General features: G+C 40.1%; 1 protein-coding gene across 8 annotated transcripts in view; it reads right to left on the reverse strand.

Annotated features, from left to right (window-relative positions):
- TANC2 (tetratricopeptide repeat, ankyrin repeat and coiled-coil containing 2) overlaps positions 1-16769 on the reverse strand; it is a 247181-nt gene that overhangs the window by 29268 nt on the left and 201144 nt on the right. For all 8 annotated transcript variants that reach the window (XM_036340072.1, XM_036340071.1, XM_036340070.1 and 5 more), the window contains 4 exons: positions 16560-16668; positions 7027-7149; positions 5600-5836; positions 1011-1196 (listed from right to left, as the gene is read on the reverse strand). In XM_036340072.1, the coding sequence (XP_036195965.1) occupies positions 1011-1196; positions 5600-5836; positions 7027-7149; positions 16560-16668 (655 nt within the window). The remainder of the gene's footprint in view (positions 1-1010; positions 1197-5599; positions 5837-7026; positions 7150-16559; positions 16669-16769) is intronic.

Consider the following 16769-nt stretch of genomic DNA (forward strand, 5'->3'; position numbering starts at 1 on the left):
TTATGTGTTCCTGTTCTAGTTCCAACAACTCTGCATTAGTCAGTTCCTTAGGAACCACCCTTAGGAGCTCCTCAATTTCATCATCACCCACATCCAGGTTAAAGTGTTTGCCAGCTCAGCCACAGCCCTGTTGATTTTTGCAACCTTCACATCCTTGGCAAATCCTTTGAAATTAGGGACAAACCTCTTGAGTGTCTTCTTCCAGATGCCATTTATATACTCCTTGGTTACATCACACTCATATATGTGGTCTGTTGTTGACCGAAATGTCGTTAGGTGGCACATGACTGTACGTATGCTCTCGTCTCTGTCTCTCTCTCTCTCACTCTCCTCCTCCCTCTCTCCTGTTCCACTCACTCTCCTTCCCATAGCTGACTGTTAACATTTCCTAGTATACTACCAATTCCATATATTTTGCCACTATATTATTACTATCATAAATAAATAAGTTAGCAAAAATACCGTTTGTATAGTATTTAACAGTTTACAAAGTACCTTTCATACAAGCCTTGTAAAAATAGTTTATTAGACTCACTCTACTGATGGTAAACTAAGGTTCCAAGAGATTGGGTAAATTGCTCAAGGTCCAGAGCTAATGAGTGGCAAAGTTGGGACTCAAATCTAGTCCTTCTGAGATTCTAAATGTTGTGCTATTCCCATGTCACACTGCTATCCATGGGGACACAGCTCAATAAATAATCCTTCTGAGCCTAGTGTCAGTATCTGTTAAACAGGGGTGAAAGGATGGGGAGGAACTGGATTAGATAAATTCCAAGGTCCTTTCCAATTCCCACATTCTGTGCCCATAATTCTAGGTACCTCGGTTAGAATTCAACTGCTTCATGGAGTCTATGCTTCTTATTCCTCAGAGTAGTGATCAAGAAGCGAATTCACGTTAATTAGAGTGGCAATTTTGCAATAATGCAACCCTTTTCTCCTGGTCTCCTAGTCTTCCAACACATAGATTGAAGAAAAAAAAAATAACAAACTTTAATTGCCTGCTTTCTTACCTCAGTGTAACCCATACTGGCTGCAGCAATGAGGGCCTGCTGGATGGCTTGGCTCTTCTTAAACACCCCTTGCTGCTGGCTGGCCATTGTCCAGTCACACTGAATCAGAAACTTGACGACCTCCAGATGACCTCGGAGTGCAGCATGGACCAAAGCACACTGTCCATTCTTATCCAAGTGATCCACCTAAGGGAAGGGGACAGAGAAATCTGTGTGAACGAAGAATGGGGCTGTACCCCCACTCTAGTCATATCATCCCACTGCACAGCCTGGACTACCGAGTCAGTCTTTCCCACGACCTGAACCAATCTGAGAAAATTTAGAGGATACTCTCCTACTCAGCCTAAATAACTACCGAGCCATAACTCTGGTAGAAGCCCCCTGAGGTTACAGGGTCAGGCTTTTGTTTTCACATCAAAAGAAACCAAAAAACCCCTCCAGTTCCAGCTTTGTTTTTCTGAGGTATATTCTCCTTTGTCCTTAAATAGTTCTTTTCCGACCAAGATTTGAAAGACTCGTAGCTCTCTTGGTACAAAAAAATGTATTTGAAACCATGAAAGGAAAAAAAACACACCCATTTTGAAGCTCGTTCTCTCTCTCTCTCTCTCTCTCTCTCTCTCTCTCTCTCTCTCTCTCTCCTCTCTCTTCCCTCCCTCCCTCCCTCCCTCTCCTTCTCTGTCTTCCAAAGAAGTAAAATATCTTTTGTATCATGAATCACACATTTGACCACCAAGCTTTGGCAAAGGCTGCATCTTTCTTCCAGTGTGAGGGCAGAATCTCAAAGATTTGACCAAAATGGTTAGAGTTACTTGGACCTTAATGCTAGACTCAGTTCCAGAAGCAGTTTTTACAACGCAGTGTTGGTTTAGGCTGAAGGAAGGGCCTGATTAAGATCAATCTACCAGAAGGTCCCTAGCCACAGCCTTTTCTGACAGGTTATCTTCCAGTGGTAGTTAGAACATTTGAAACAAGTTCTCTATCTGATTTTCCCCAGCTTTAGGTCCACTCAGCCATTTATTTAACGAATGTTTACTGAATGCCTACGATGTGGAAGGTGAATGAAAAGGTGAACAAGATAGTAAAATATAAATTCCGTGCTCAAGGATTTTCAAACAAGGTAGGGGAGATGTGACCAATATGACAAACGTCTGTCCAAAAAAGAAGTTTATAATAAATGCCGTAAGAAGAGTAAATGTGCAATAAACTTTCAGAGCATTCCTGGCTAGAACCTGAAATGAATTTAGTCGGAAAGGTGTTATGGTCTGAATGTTTGTATCCCCGCCAAGTGATATGTTGGAATTCTAACCCGGATGGCATTAGAAAATAGGGCCTTTGGGGAGTGATTAGGTCAGGGGTCCCCAAACTTTTTAAACAGGGGGCCAGTTCACTGTCCCTCAGACCGTTGGAGGGCCGGACTATAGTTTAAAAAAAAAACTATGAACAAATTCCTACGCACACTGCACATATCTTATTTTGAAGTAAAAAAACAAAACGGGAACAAATACAATATTTGTATTTGCATGTGGCCCACGGGCCGTAGTTTGAGGACTCCTGGATTAGGTCGTGAGGGCAGAGCTCTCATGAATGGAATTAGTGTCCTTATAAAGGGACCCCAGAGAGCTTGTTTGTCCCCCTCCACCATGTGAGGACACAGCAAGAAGATCTGTCTGTGAACCAGGAAGCTCTCACCGGACATCGAATCTGTTGGCACCACGATCTTGGGGCTTAGCCTCCAGAACTGTGAGAAATAAATGTTGTTTTTGAGCCACTCACCCACTCTATGGTATTTTGTTACAGCGCCCAAATGAACTTAAGTCTATATTAATTCACTAATAGGAAATGATTAATTCTAGTTTTTTGTTTTTTGTTTTTTTTTAAGGAAAGGGTACATAAAGGGGAAGTTTAAACTGCAAAGTTGAGAGGGTCTTATGAAATAATGGGTTGGAGATTTGAAAGGACACAGTACCCAAATTGAAAGAGCTTCCAATGACCAAATATGGGCCAATTTGAGCAACAAAATAAATCATAATAGCAACGGTTACAGTTCATAGTATAAAATCAGTATCTAGAAATCCCCTGTGCTAGAAATAACTGAATAAATACATGGGGGAGAAGTTATAGCTCTTCTTTACGATAGAATTCCAATTAAAAATATTGAAGGAATGGGAGAAATAGAAAATCACCATTGGGCAAACACTGATGGATCCTAAAATTAGTGGACAAAAGCATGAGAAACAGGTCTCAAAGCATCTCCCTAAAATATAATTCTTAATTAAAAAGGGTAGACAGTAACTTCACACCTGAGAAACCTGGAAGGCACGACCTTAACAAAGCAACTGAAGTTAATGGTATCACTTTGGTGGTATAATTGACAAAAATATATATTCTAATGATGAGAAAATATCAGACAAACTAAAATTCAAGAACTTTCTACAAAATAAATGGCTAATATTCTTCATTATCTTCTTAATGCAGAATCCATGGGAGGGAGTATGAGGAGAGGACAAAATCTTAGTGAACAGTTATATTAAGAGAAGGAAGAGAGAAGAGCAGCCAGACAGGCAGGAGGGGTACTAGGACCATATTACAAGTTCTGAGAAGTATACTCAATACTGTCTAAGGGGTGAGAAATGAGAAAAGGTTACTTTATTTGGTGACTGGCAGTTGTTAGTGGATTTTGAGAGAGTGGCTACATCTGAGTGCCAGGAGACTGTGTTTTATTTTATTTATTTATTTATTTATTTATTTATTGACAGTATTACAGATGTCCCTCATGTCTCTCTTCCCCCCTCCACCCTGCCCCCACCCCACCCCATCCAGGCCTTCACCCAAATAAAGGCCTTCACTGTGTCCAAGTGTGTTCTTTTTTTTAAAGACTATTATTATTTATCAGGCACTAAATCAGATAAAGAGAGTTCATCTCTTTTTAAAAAGGTTTTCTTGTTTTTAATTCTATTTTCTGGATGAAACAAGTAAGATTAAGAGGGGTTCAATGACTTCTCTAAGCCGTTACAGAAAGTTAAGTGCGAATGCAGGCTTTGACCAAGTTGTGTTTGATTCCAAAGTATATAATTTTTAATGAATTGCCTCCTCCTTCTCTCATGGAAGCCACACGACAAGTAGTTCAGGAGTACTAAGTGAACAGAGGTAGCAAGTACAGATGACTCGTAGAACAGGTGTGGTAGATATGGAAGGTAAGAGATGGGAGCTCCTGGTTAGGAGAAAGGAAAATTTCTCATCTGAGTTAGAGGAGACATTCATAAGGTTGTAGAAACTGGGGGGAAAGGCAGTATAAATTAGAAAAAGAATGAAATAAAATGTGAGAGAATAAGCAACTCATTGAGATAAAAAATATAGGTGGAGGCCATTGCTTTGGAAAGGGAGGAAACAGTTCCTTTCTAAGGCAGAAGTAAAGGGGAGTGTAGGTAAGGATTCATAGTTTTGAGATATACATTGAGAGGAACTCAATCTTAGTAATGTAGGAGGGTAAAATAAGTTTGAGAGGGTACTGAAAAGAACACAAAAGATTTATACATCTACTGTGGGGAAAACGAGAGATGAGTAAAATGACAGCTGAGCAGCAGGAAAGACCCAGTTGAGATTAAAATATGAATTCACAGCAACAGTAATAAGGCCCAATTATCATTCTATTTCTTGAGGTGTTCATCCTATTGAACAGGACTTTAGAGGTGGCCCATCACTGTGTCACCGTAAACATCAGAGGCTCGGGTTTCCATTGAGGGTCCCAGGTCCCAGTTCCCAAGGGAGTCTCAGGAGTCCCATTCTCTTCACTGGTAAAAACACTGGACACCTCAGAATGAGGTCATACTTATATTTCATATTACTTATATTTCATTGCAAAACCACCAAAATCCTCAGTTTGTTTTCAGGACTGAAACAAAATACCACAAGGCTACAATTTCCTCAGAGGCCTCCATTTTGAGGCCAGCACTTTTCTTTTCACCAATATTTTGAAATTGAGTTATTTTACATCAGTGGCTCTTGGGTTACTACAAAGCAAACACATTTTCTAGAAAGGTTTTTAGAGAATTAAAATATACTAACAGAAACACTCTGACTGCCTCTGGTCAATTTGAGGATAATTAGAGAGAACCACCTTCTTCCCATACCTCTTTGGTGGGGATCTTTAAGGATAGGAAGAGGGAGTCTGGTCTCTGTTCTTATCTCCATGGCTAACTTATCTTCTCTACACATGAAAGGCTGAGGCTGCAGGCACCATTCAGTTCAGATTTCCCACTGCAGTCTCCCTGCTCCTCCACCTTCTCTTTCCTTACTCTGAGGCTCAGTAGAGAATTTCTTGGTTGTTAGGTGGAGACTTTTTGTGGCTGCTGCTAATGAGGTTTTCTAAGTGCCCTTCAAAGGGTTTAGGACTGTGTCCAGATGCAGTGTGGAGCTGGCATGCAAACACTGGGATGTCTGGGGAGCCCGTATTCCCTTTGATCTGCTCCCTAACAGGGTTTGATGTGCTCCACCTGGATTCATGAGGTAACACAGGAGATAAGGATGACTACAGCAGGAAGAGAGATAAAGGGAAGAAAGGAGAAGCAGCAGAGCCAGGCAGCCATTACCTTGGCCCGTTTCTTGCACAGCAGCACAACGATGCTCAGGTAGCCCGCCGCTGCGGCGTAGCCCAGAGGAGTCAGGCCACTTTCAGAAGAGACATCCACATTGGCTCCAAACTCCAACAGCAGGGCCACCATTTCTGTGTAACCAAGATGAGACTGGACACACAGAATTGGGGCATTATTTAAAACCTCTGTCCGGTAATTAATGTTGGCACCTCCCAAAATCAGTAGTCGGCTGACCTAGAAATAAGTAAATAAAAATAACACTCAAACAAATATTAGTCACATCCTTTTAGTCATCTTTTATTAAGTCACCTGGGACCCTATAATAGTGTCTAGTAGCATTTAATTAACTGCTTTTTAAAATAATTGTTATGTGTTCCTTTTTTTCAATACCTTGCCTGGGGAAAGGGATGTAAAATGTCTCTTTACATAAACCACTTAGTAACTAGAGAAAATGCCACCCATACTGTAGTGCTGAACGTAGTCTCTACCATTGAACTATTGGTTAGAAAAGCCCCTACTAAAACAAAGGCCACCTGAGATTGACTTACTCCCTAAAAGCAGCAGGACCTGATCCTATAAATCAGGGTCAACTATTATAGAAGGCCAATAGTTTGCTCCTTAATTCACAGAATAAAATGTAACCATTTAAAACATATTATCGGCCTGGCTGGCGAGACTCAGTGGTTGAGCATCAACCTAGGAGCCAGGAGGTCAAAGTTTGATTCCCGGTCAGGCCATATATGCAGGTTGCGGGCTCAATCCCCAGTGTGGGGCATGCAGGAGGCAGCCAATCAGTGATTCTCTCTCATCACTGATGTTTCCATCTCTTTCTCTCCCTTTCTCTTCCCCTCTGAAATAAATAAAATATTTTAAAAAACATATCCTATATAATAAAAGCCCAATATGCTAAGTGTCCAGTCATCTGTTGAACCAAACAAAGCATAATATGCTAATGATATGCTAAGGCCGCTCAATCGCTCACTATGACGTGCACTGACCACCAGGAGGCAGACACTCCAACTGGTAGGTTAGCTTGCTGCTGGGGTTTGGCAGATCAGAACTGAGCGAGACGGGCCAGACATGCCCTGGAGCCCTCCCACGGTCCTCTCTGGCTGGCCAATCTCCCGCGTCCCTCCCCGGTCCCGATCGTGCACTGGTGGGGTCCCTCAGCCTGGCCTGCGCCTTCTCGCAACCCGGGACCCCTTGGGGGATGTTGGAGAGCCGGTTTTGGCCTGATCACACAAGCCAGGCAGAGGGACCCCACTGGTGCACAAATTTGTGCACCGGGCCTCTAGTTATCAATAAAAGGCTAATAGGAGATAGTCTAAGGCAAGTCAAAGACCAATTAAATAGCCACTTAAATGCCCTCCTAATTCTATGTTTCACAGTTAATTCTTTAATCTACATAACTTGTATGCATTTACCTTTATATTTGGAGTGTAGAGATTTCTTAAAGATGCCAATGCCATGGACAGACCTTCTGTGCTGTAGGAGATCCAGAGACCTTGGAGGATGGAGGATGACACACCAACTTTTTTACTCAAACCCTGAAAAAGAAATAATGAGACAAGTCATTAGCCCAGCTAAAAAGTACCACTGGCAATAAGTTAGTGACCTCTAGGTTTGGGGTACTAATAAGTGAGAGTAGAGTCTCACCCTAACAATGCCTGTGCCCAGCAAAACCACTGATAGGGACAAAGACTGGCTCTGTTGGGATAAGCTAAGGTCAAATGTCTCTATCTTAGCAGTCTCTTCCAACAAATCTACATAATACCTCTCTCTTCTGCTATATTTGGATATAATCCCCGCCCCCCCGCCCCCCCCCACACCTTTTCTATTAGCCTTCTTGAATCAATCTCTTAAATTCAAATTAGTAAAATACACACTGTGACACAGAAAATGCAATGTGATCATTGATCTCCATCTCATTTCCTTCCTGGGCATTTGGGAAAATCGTATTTCCCAATCTCCTCTACATTCATGTGGGGCATGTATCTGATTTCTGGCAAATAAAATATGGGCAGAAGTAATATATCATGTCCAGGCTTGGACCCAAACTTCCTGTGCATTTCTCCACACTTTCTTTTTCTTTAAAAAAATTTTTTTTAATTGAGAGAGGGGTGGGGGGAGGGAGAGATAGAAACACTGATGACAGAGAAACATCAACATTAATTGGCTGCACCTGCATGCCCCATGTTGGAGATCAAGCCCGAAACCCAGGCATGTGCCCTGACTGGGAATCGAACCAATGATCTCTTGGTGCATGGGTTGATGCTCAACCATTGAACCATACCCGCCAGGGCCTCCCCACACTTTCTATTGTTCTTCTTGAATGGAGGATTCTGAGGTCCTTGGAGATTTTACTACTAAGTGGAAGAAGCCTGTCCAAGGATCTGTACTGAATTGCAATGTAAATGAGAAATGAACCTTTGTTTAGTCATTGAGATTTTGTAGGTTTATTACAGTAGCTAGCATTCCTCACCCTGATACACAGTGCACTGATCATGTCTGTTCACCCGCAGGAAAACAACATAGGTTGACTGCCATCAGTAACAAATTTTCTCTTGTATGGCTGGCCTAGTTCCCATGGCATGTACTAATGTTTGCCCCTTTCATGTGGGCTTCTCCAAAAGGAAGTTAGAATAAGTTGTGTTTTAAATTTTCTGTTGTTAGGGCAAGACTCTTTCACAGTCATCTTACCATTCCGCCAGTATCTGGGTCAAGTGAGGAGTTAAAGCAGGAAATCCCAAGGGCAGAAAGATATTAACAATGAAGTTTGAGATCTAATAAGTGGATCTGGGGAGGCATTCTTTTTAAAAACTTAAGCTACTTCTGCTTGCTTTATGCCTTGAAATGCACATTCTTCTATTTATGTTCAAATCAGCAACGTGTATTTAGCTTCTCTGAAAGATGTAGCACTCTCTCCTCTGCTTAGGACCTATTAAGTCTTGAATTTAAATTACCCTTGAATGTAAATTACCCTTTTTTTCTACGTGATACCCAGGATAGTTTCAGTCATTCAGGGCACCAAGTACATTTTAAATGAGAAACCCTAAGCTGTTTAGAGTAAAGCTGGATGTTCCCAGAACGTTGTGTCGTAATTTTTGCTCAGGGGAACTTGGGTGGATTTCCACTTCTGGTAATGGTTGATCTAGGTAATTTGGACAAACATTCCTGCAAAGGACAACTGGAAAAGCTGTACAAAATTTAATATATTTCTTTATTGGTTTCAGAGAGGAAGGGAGAAGGAGAGAGAGATAGAAACATCAATGATGAGAAAGAATCATTGATGGGCTGCCTCCTGCATGCACCCCACTAGAGATTGAGCCTGCAACCCAGGCAAGTGCCCTTGGCCGGAATCGAACCTGGGAACCTTCAGTCTGCAGGCTGACGCTCTATCCACTGAGCCAAGCCAGTTAGGGCAAAGCTGTACAAAATTTAAAACACATCCTCCTTGAAGACATGGAAGGACTACAAGTTGAAGAATTGCTGGGCCAAAGATTTAGGATAGAATGAAGCCCAGAACAGTTGGGCTTCATCAGAGCTGCTTCCCCAATGGGTGTGCCTGCCAATTCCACAGAGTTACCTAGGAGTGCTTTTGATAGCTTTGGAATTTATGAGTAGGTGAAACTATTCTGTATGATATTGTAATGGTAGATACATGATATTACACGTTTGGCAAAATCCATAGAACTATAGAACATACACAATGAATCCTAATGTAAACTATGGACTTTAGTTAATATGTCAATACAGGCTCATCAACTATAACAAATGTCCCACACCAGTGCAAGATTTTAATAATAGGGAAAACGTGGGGGAGGGGGGGGAGTGAGTATATGAGAACCAACTGTATTCTCTGTAAACCTAAAAATGCTCTAAGAAATAAAACGTACCAATTAAAAAACAGAAGCCTGGGTTATACTCCAGAATAATGAATAATGGTCTCTGGGAGTAAGAAATATGTGTATGTGCTTAAAGTTCCCCAGGAGAATCTAACGTTCAGTAGTCCCCCCCTTATTCGTGGTTTTGTTTACTGTGGTTTCAGTTACTTCTCATCAACTGCAGTCTGAAAATATTAAATGGAAAATTCCAGAAATAAACAATTCATGTTTTAAATTGTGCATCATTCTTAGTAGCATGATGATATCTTGCAGTCCTGCTCCATCTTGCTGGGATATGAATCATCCCTCTGCCCAGTGTATCCACGCTGTATGCACTACCTGCCCAGTAGTCATGTTAGTAGCTGCCACAGTTATCAGATTGACTGTGGTGGTATTGCAGTGCTGTGTTCAAGTAACCCTTATTTTACTTAATAATGGCCTCAAGGCACAAGAGTAGGGATGCTGGTGATTCAAACACATCACAGAGAAGCTGTAAAGTGCTTCCCCTTTAAGTGTAAAGGTGAAAGTTCTTGACTTAAGAAAATAAAAAGTATGCTGAAGTTGTTAATCTCTACAGTAAGGACAAATCTTTTTTTTTTTTTTTTAAATATATATATATATTTTAAATTGATTTTAGAGAGGAAGGGAGAGGGATAGAGAGATAGAAACATCAATGATCAGAGAGAATCATTGATCGGCTGCCTCCTGCACGCCCCCTACTGGGGATCGAGCCCACAACCCAGGCATGTGTCCTTGGCCGGAATTGAACCTGGGACCCTTTAGTCAGCAGGGCGACGCTCTATCCACTGAGCAAAACCAGCTAGGGCAAGGACAAATCTCTTTTGTGTGAAATTGTGAACAAGAAAAATGAAACAGTGCTAGTTGTGAACCTTCAACTGCAAAAGTTATGACCCCAGTGTATGTAAGTGCTTAGTTAAGATAGAAAGGACATTAAATTTGTGGGTGGAAAACATGAACAGACAGCAACAAGTTACACCAGAAAGCATGAAGCCTGTATGAAAACTTCCACAAGGCATCCCCTGAAACAAGTGACATCTAGCCATTTACCACAAGTGAAGGACAGTTACACAAATTCAGAAAGAGATTTGGACTAAAAAATATAAAAATTACTGGAGAGGCTACATTCACTGATGAAGAAGCTCTGTGGGGGTCTTGGGATGTATCCCCTTAGGATAGAGGAGGACTACTGTATACACAAGTTGAAAACCATTGATCTAGATCTCTTGATAAATCGCAAATATACATAGAATTATATAACGACTGTGATACTATTTATGCCAGGTTTAAAAATCATGAAATAATTCTGTATACTGTTTATGAATATATATCTATGTTGGAAAAGTACAAATTATGGATGAGAAGAACACATAATAACTCAAGGGTAGAAATCATCTCTGAGAAGGGAGAGAAATGGGGTAAGAGAAGGATACAAAGGGGACTTCTTCTGTACTTGTTTCTTAAACATAAAGAAAAAGACTTGAAGCAAACATGGACAAATCTTAACACCTGTTAAAAATGGTATAGTATTTGATTATTCAATTACCTTTGCTTTCTTATGTGTTAGATATATTTCATAATAAAAAAAAAATAGGAACAGGGACATCTTGTCCCCTAAGATGAGAAAAAGGTAAGAATTGATAATGATATAGACTGATTTACTAGTGAGATGAGGAGAATAGTTAAAGAAGTCACACTCGATCGCTTTATTTTTTTAGTGACTCATAACTCAGGCTGTTTGTTTAGTTATTTGACTTGGTTAAGAGCTCGAGGAGAAAAAATGGGAAAAGGAGTTGGTAAATGAACTTCAATTAAATGGTCCAGTAAAGAGACCACAAAGCAACACTCAGAGTCCCAGTGAGGCTGGAATAAATACCTAGGAAATAAGTCTGAAATATAGAGCTAGATTCTAGGATTTGTGGTATAAGTTTTACTTGTACTACAGACTTGCTGGTCTACTGATTTCTTCTGCTTGATGGGGTTGACCCTTTGTTCCGAAGAGTTCAGTTTAGTTAAACTCAAGTTGACAAAGGTGACAGGCAGATCCCATTACCAGGCAGGAGGTAGCGAAAAGCTCACATAATTCTAAGCTGATGGATTCTTAAAGAGACCTTAAGGTTCAGACAACTAGAAAAAGGTCTTTTCAGTATCTATAACTATTGCTCAGGCAAGAAGGGATCTCGTTTTGTCAGAGATGAATGGCAATGGAGTCCCTTTCTTAAATATTTGTTAGAATCTAAATTTATAGCACTTTAGTAGCTGATAGGAAACTTGCTCAGTATTTTTGAATACTTCCCGAAGAAAGAGAAAGCATGACGAAGCCAGAGCAATCTCATCTTAGGGATCTTAACTATGGCTCAGGTATCTTAAGATCATGGCAAAAACTAACCTTGGGGGGTTATTTAATGAGTTTCTTTAAGGCAAATTATTTACAAGTATATTGCCAATAACCCACTAGTAGCTATTCAAAGATCTCAAATGGATTATTACCCTTTTTATCCACCACCCAAATAGCCATGTTTGGTTATAATAAAAGGATCCTGGTAAACAAAGGAGATGATGTCTTTCATTGTAGAAAAGGGGTTGGCAAAATATGGCCCAAGGCCAAATTCCGCCTTCCACCAGTTTTTATGAATCATGTTTTGTAAGAACACAAGGACAAGGACACCCACCCATTCATTTCTGTATTGTCTCTGGCTGCTTTTGAGCTACAATGACAGAGTTAAGTGGTTTCAAGAGAGACTCTATGAAGTACAAAGCCATATTTGCCAATCACTGCTGTAGAGGATGCTAAGTAACCTCTGAAGTGTAAGGGTGATATTACCATATAAAATTTGTGCTTATGATTAAGTCTTATTGTCAGGAGATTTTTATTAGTAATTTGAGTCATATAACCTTGTATTAGATATATGTCTAGTATATATCATGTATTTGCATTTTATTATGTACCTTATGTATTTTATTGTATGCTCCTTATAACAACCTGACAGATATTTTTACCATTTTATAGATGAGAAAATTGAGACTGCTTAAGGTAAATGGGTTCTGTACTTGAAACCATGCCTTTTGATTGATGTCAAAGGATCTTCTACCCTTTAGAACAGCAGTTGCCAACCGGTGGTCCTCGGATCACTGGTGGTCCGCGAGGTCCAAAACGTTGGCAACCGCTGCTCTAGATGTCTACACTTTCCTCCTGGCCAATAGTTCTGTTCTGGTAAGGAATGCTATAGGACTGACAAATCCAAGGAACATTTTAGAAGGCAGCATTTAGGGAGCTAATGTAAGAGCATTCCAAAATCCTTCCAGTGAATAGACCCAAATCAGTGGAACACCCTGCATCACAAATTAGATTGAAATATTTCTGGCCACAATTCACAAACATCCTGCTTTCTTTTCATAGATTAAAAAGAAAAAAATCTAAATAGCAATGAGAGGATGATAAAAGAACTGTAAGTGCTTAATATCATTGGTCATTAGGGAAATACAAATTAAAATCACAGTAAGATACTACTTCATATCCACCAATATGGCCAAATTATATTTTGTGGCATAGTGCATATGATTTTCTTAATATAAAGAAAAGGTAAGACAATGTCTAACAAGTACTGGCAAAGGTTTAAAAAAACTGGAACACTCATACATTGCTGGTGGGATTGTGAAAAAGTACAGCCACTTTGAAAAACAGACTGGCAATCCCTCTTCTAGGTCTATTTCCAAGAGAAGTGAAGACATATCCATACAAAAACCTGAACACTGACATTGTAAATGTACTCAGTGCCACTGAGTTGTTCACTATAAAATGGCTAATTTTATTAAAAAAAAAAACTAAAAGGGGGAATATCTGTACACTAATGTTCATAGCAGTATTATTTATAATAGTCAAAAAATAGAAACATCCTGAATGTCCAACTAGTGAATGAATAAACAATATGGATTATATGGCAGTAAGAATTAATCAAGTATTGATACAGGCTACAACATGGATGAACCCTGAAAACATCTCACTAAGTGAAGAAGCCACACACAAAAGACCACATACTGTATGATTTCATTTATAGGAAATGTCCAGAAAAGTCAAATCTATAGAGAGAATGTAGATGTAGAGTACCTTCAAATGGGCACAAAGATTATTTCTAGGGTAATGTAAAGGTACTAATAGTGGCGATAGTTACATGACTCTAATTACACTAATTGTCATTGACTTGTATGAGTAAAATGGGTGAATTTTATGATACATAAATTAGACCCCAATAAAGTTGTTAGAGGCAAAAAGAATGAAAAGGGCTCCATAGCCAGCCTAATTTCCAGAATTACAGACCCACAACCTCAGATTTTTACAGTGATTAATGACATGGTATGTACTTTTTCACAAAGATAAAATAAGGGAAATTTAAAATTAACTGGAAAGAAATATAAATTGGGCTACATGTCACTGCTGATTAGAGGTTCTAAGTCAGGGGTCCTCAAACTACGGCCTGCGGGCCACATGCAAATACAAATATAGTATTTGTTCCCGTTTTGTTTTTTTACTTCAAAATAAGATATGTGCAGTATGCATAGGAATTTGTTCATAGTTTTTTTTAAAAACTATAGTCCGGCCCTCCAACGGTCTGAGGGACAGTGAACTGGCCCCCTGTTTAAAAAGTTTGAGGACCCCTGTTCTAAGTGGTACAGGGTATAAGCATAGAGTCTATTTTTGCCTTTTCATGACCTTCAGCTGATGGGCACTGAGAATTCTGGCAGTCTGGGGGAAGCCAAAGGCTATCAACAGGGAGGACTCTGCATTTAAAAGATCCTAAAAGTGCAGCATCAGGAAAACCGTAGTCCAAGTCTATATTCTTCTACTTGCAGGCATGTCAGCACCTATGCTGTACACCCAAGTATTTATGGCTTGAATCACACAGGGAGCCACTCTTATCTCAGGCAACCATGTTGTCTGTAGCAACATAAGATAAAACTGTGTCAATGATGGGTGTATGGTTAAAATGTAGGTCTCCATGCACTGGATACAGTCACAGTGGGTCAAATAAAACTTACCATTTACCTGTTAATGTGGTGTTCATTTTATGGTACAGAAAAGACAAGCATAAATTGTTTTGCATCTGATCCTAGGCAGACAGTGATGCTAAAAGCTTTAGAGTTCAAAGTGGTGATGCTTAAAAGTTAAATTTCCTATCTAACTGAAGGATAATTATGCCAGAATTTCTCAAAGTAGCAGATACTTTTTTAAAAAAAATATATATTTTATTGATTTTTTTAGAGAGAGAAAGGGAGAGGGATAGAGAGTTAGAAACATCGATGAGAGAGAAACATCGATCAGCTGCCTCCTGCACACCCCCTACTGGGGATGTGCCCGCAACCAAGGTACATGCCCTTGACCGGAATCGAACCTGGGACCCTTCAGTCCGCAGGCCGACGCTCTATCCACTGAGCCAAACCGGTTAGGGCAGCAGATACTTTTTGGCCCATTTGAAACAGGAAGAAGCCACCTTGCCTGTTATTTTAGTCCCATTCTTCTCCTACTTATCATTGGGTAAGATAATTTTTTTTTTTTTAGTACAGTGATTTTTCAGAGAAGAAAATTATGATTCAAATAAAGGACCTGTCACTGTGGGTTCACATCTGTCTATCTGATGAATGGCTTCTCTGGCTGTGTGCTTACATATGGGGAAGATTTGCTAGGCTCTTTGAATTGTCCTTACTGCCATCTTTCTCTCTGAAGAGAACTGATTTATCTTTAACAGTATCTCCTGGAGGAAGTCCAACCCAGAGACCTGTTTAAGATACCTGTATCCGCCCTAACCGGTTTGGCTCAGTGGATAGAGCGTTGGCCTGCGGACTCAAGGGTCCCAGGTTCGATTCCAGTCAAGGGCATGTACCTTGGTTGCGGGCACATCCTCAGTAGGGGGTGTGCAAGAGGCAGCTGATCGATGTTTCTCTCTCATCGATGTTTCTAACTCTCTATCCCTCTCCCTTCCTGTCTGTAAAAAAATCAATAAAATATATATTAAAGAAAATAAAAGATACCTGTATCTCAACCCTGAGCCAGGAAAAGCAGTCTGAAGAGACTGTAAAGATGGGAAGTAGCAGACTTCCAGCAAACTGTGGGCTAGAAAAATCAGAACATTTCTTCCTTGACCTTTGTGTTTTTACCTTATACTGGTATCAACACTAAAAATTCCTTGAGATTAGGGTCTGTATCTTTCTTGTTTTTCCAGCACTAGTACCGACAATGACTCAGTAAGCGCTGAGTAAACAAATGCATTCGTGCACAAACAGTGAATGATATGCCCTCCTCTGGGTCCTCCATTCCAGCCTTGTGAATGTGGAGAGATGGGAGCTGATGCTATAGAGTACTTAAAAATTTTGAAACCACCGGGAGACAAATTGGGATTATAATTTGAAGAGAAAATGGTTCCAGGTACTTGGAACATCACAACACTAGAAATATTAAAATCTTCACTAAGAGAATTGAAATCTTCACTAAGAAACGAGGCCCTGGTCAGGAAGTTCAGTTGGTTAGAGTGTTGTCCTGATAGGCCAAAGTTGCGGGTTTAATCCCTGGTCAGGGCCCATACAAGAATCAACCAATGAATGCCTTAATAAATGGAACAATAGGTTGATGTTTCTCTCTCTCCCTCTCTTAAATCAATAAAATACAATTTTAAAAAAAGATGTATAAGAAAATTGAAAGAGTGCTCTCAGTGATTTTTTTTAGATATTGTGAAAATCTGCAACTAACTGCTACAACATGACTGTCCTCAGGAGATTGTAGGTCATATATTGAATATACATCTATATGCTTCTCAGCTGAATGATAATACATGTCCATTTCCTGGAAAGCCTAGCAGTCCGCTAAGCTGGAGATGACAAATGAGGTTTTCTTTCCAAATGCCTAGGGAGGAACAGCCATACTTTTCAGGACATGGACTGGCTTTGCAACAAAATAATTTCAGAAAGCAAGGACTTTACTGAAATAACAGTAGCTTTAAAAATACTGTTAAGGAAAGCCTGCTGGAGATGGAAAGAAAAAAGCCTCCAACTTCTCTAGTTACCTTAAAAATGTGTGCTTTGAGGATGTGATGTCCCAGTTCAATAGTCTGCTGTCGGTTTAGTTTTCCCTCTTGGCGGGAAAACCAGAAGGCAAGTAATGTGTGACCACTCCTGCAAAGAAAAAGAGACTCATTTTAGAAATGTTAATGTACCAATTCTGCTTTGGGTGGAGGATTGTTCAGGTCTAGCCAAACCTCCAAGATTCTGTCTCA

Source organism: Myotis myotis, unplaced genomic scaffold (genome assembly GCF_014108235.1).
Source record: "Myotis myotis isolate mMyoMyo1 unplaced genomic scaffold, mMyoMyo1.p scaffold_m19_p_17, whole genome shotgun sequence".
NCBI classification, from domain to species: Eukaryota; Metazoa; Chordata; class Mammalia; order Chiroptera; family Vespertilionidae; genus Myotis; species Myotis myotis.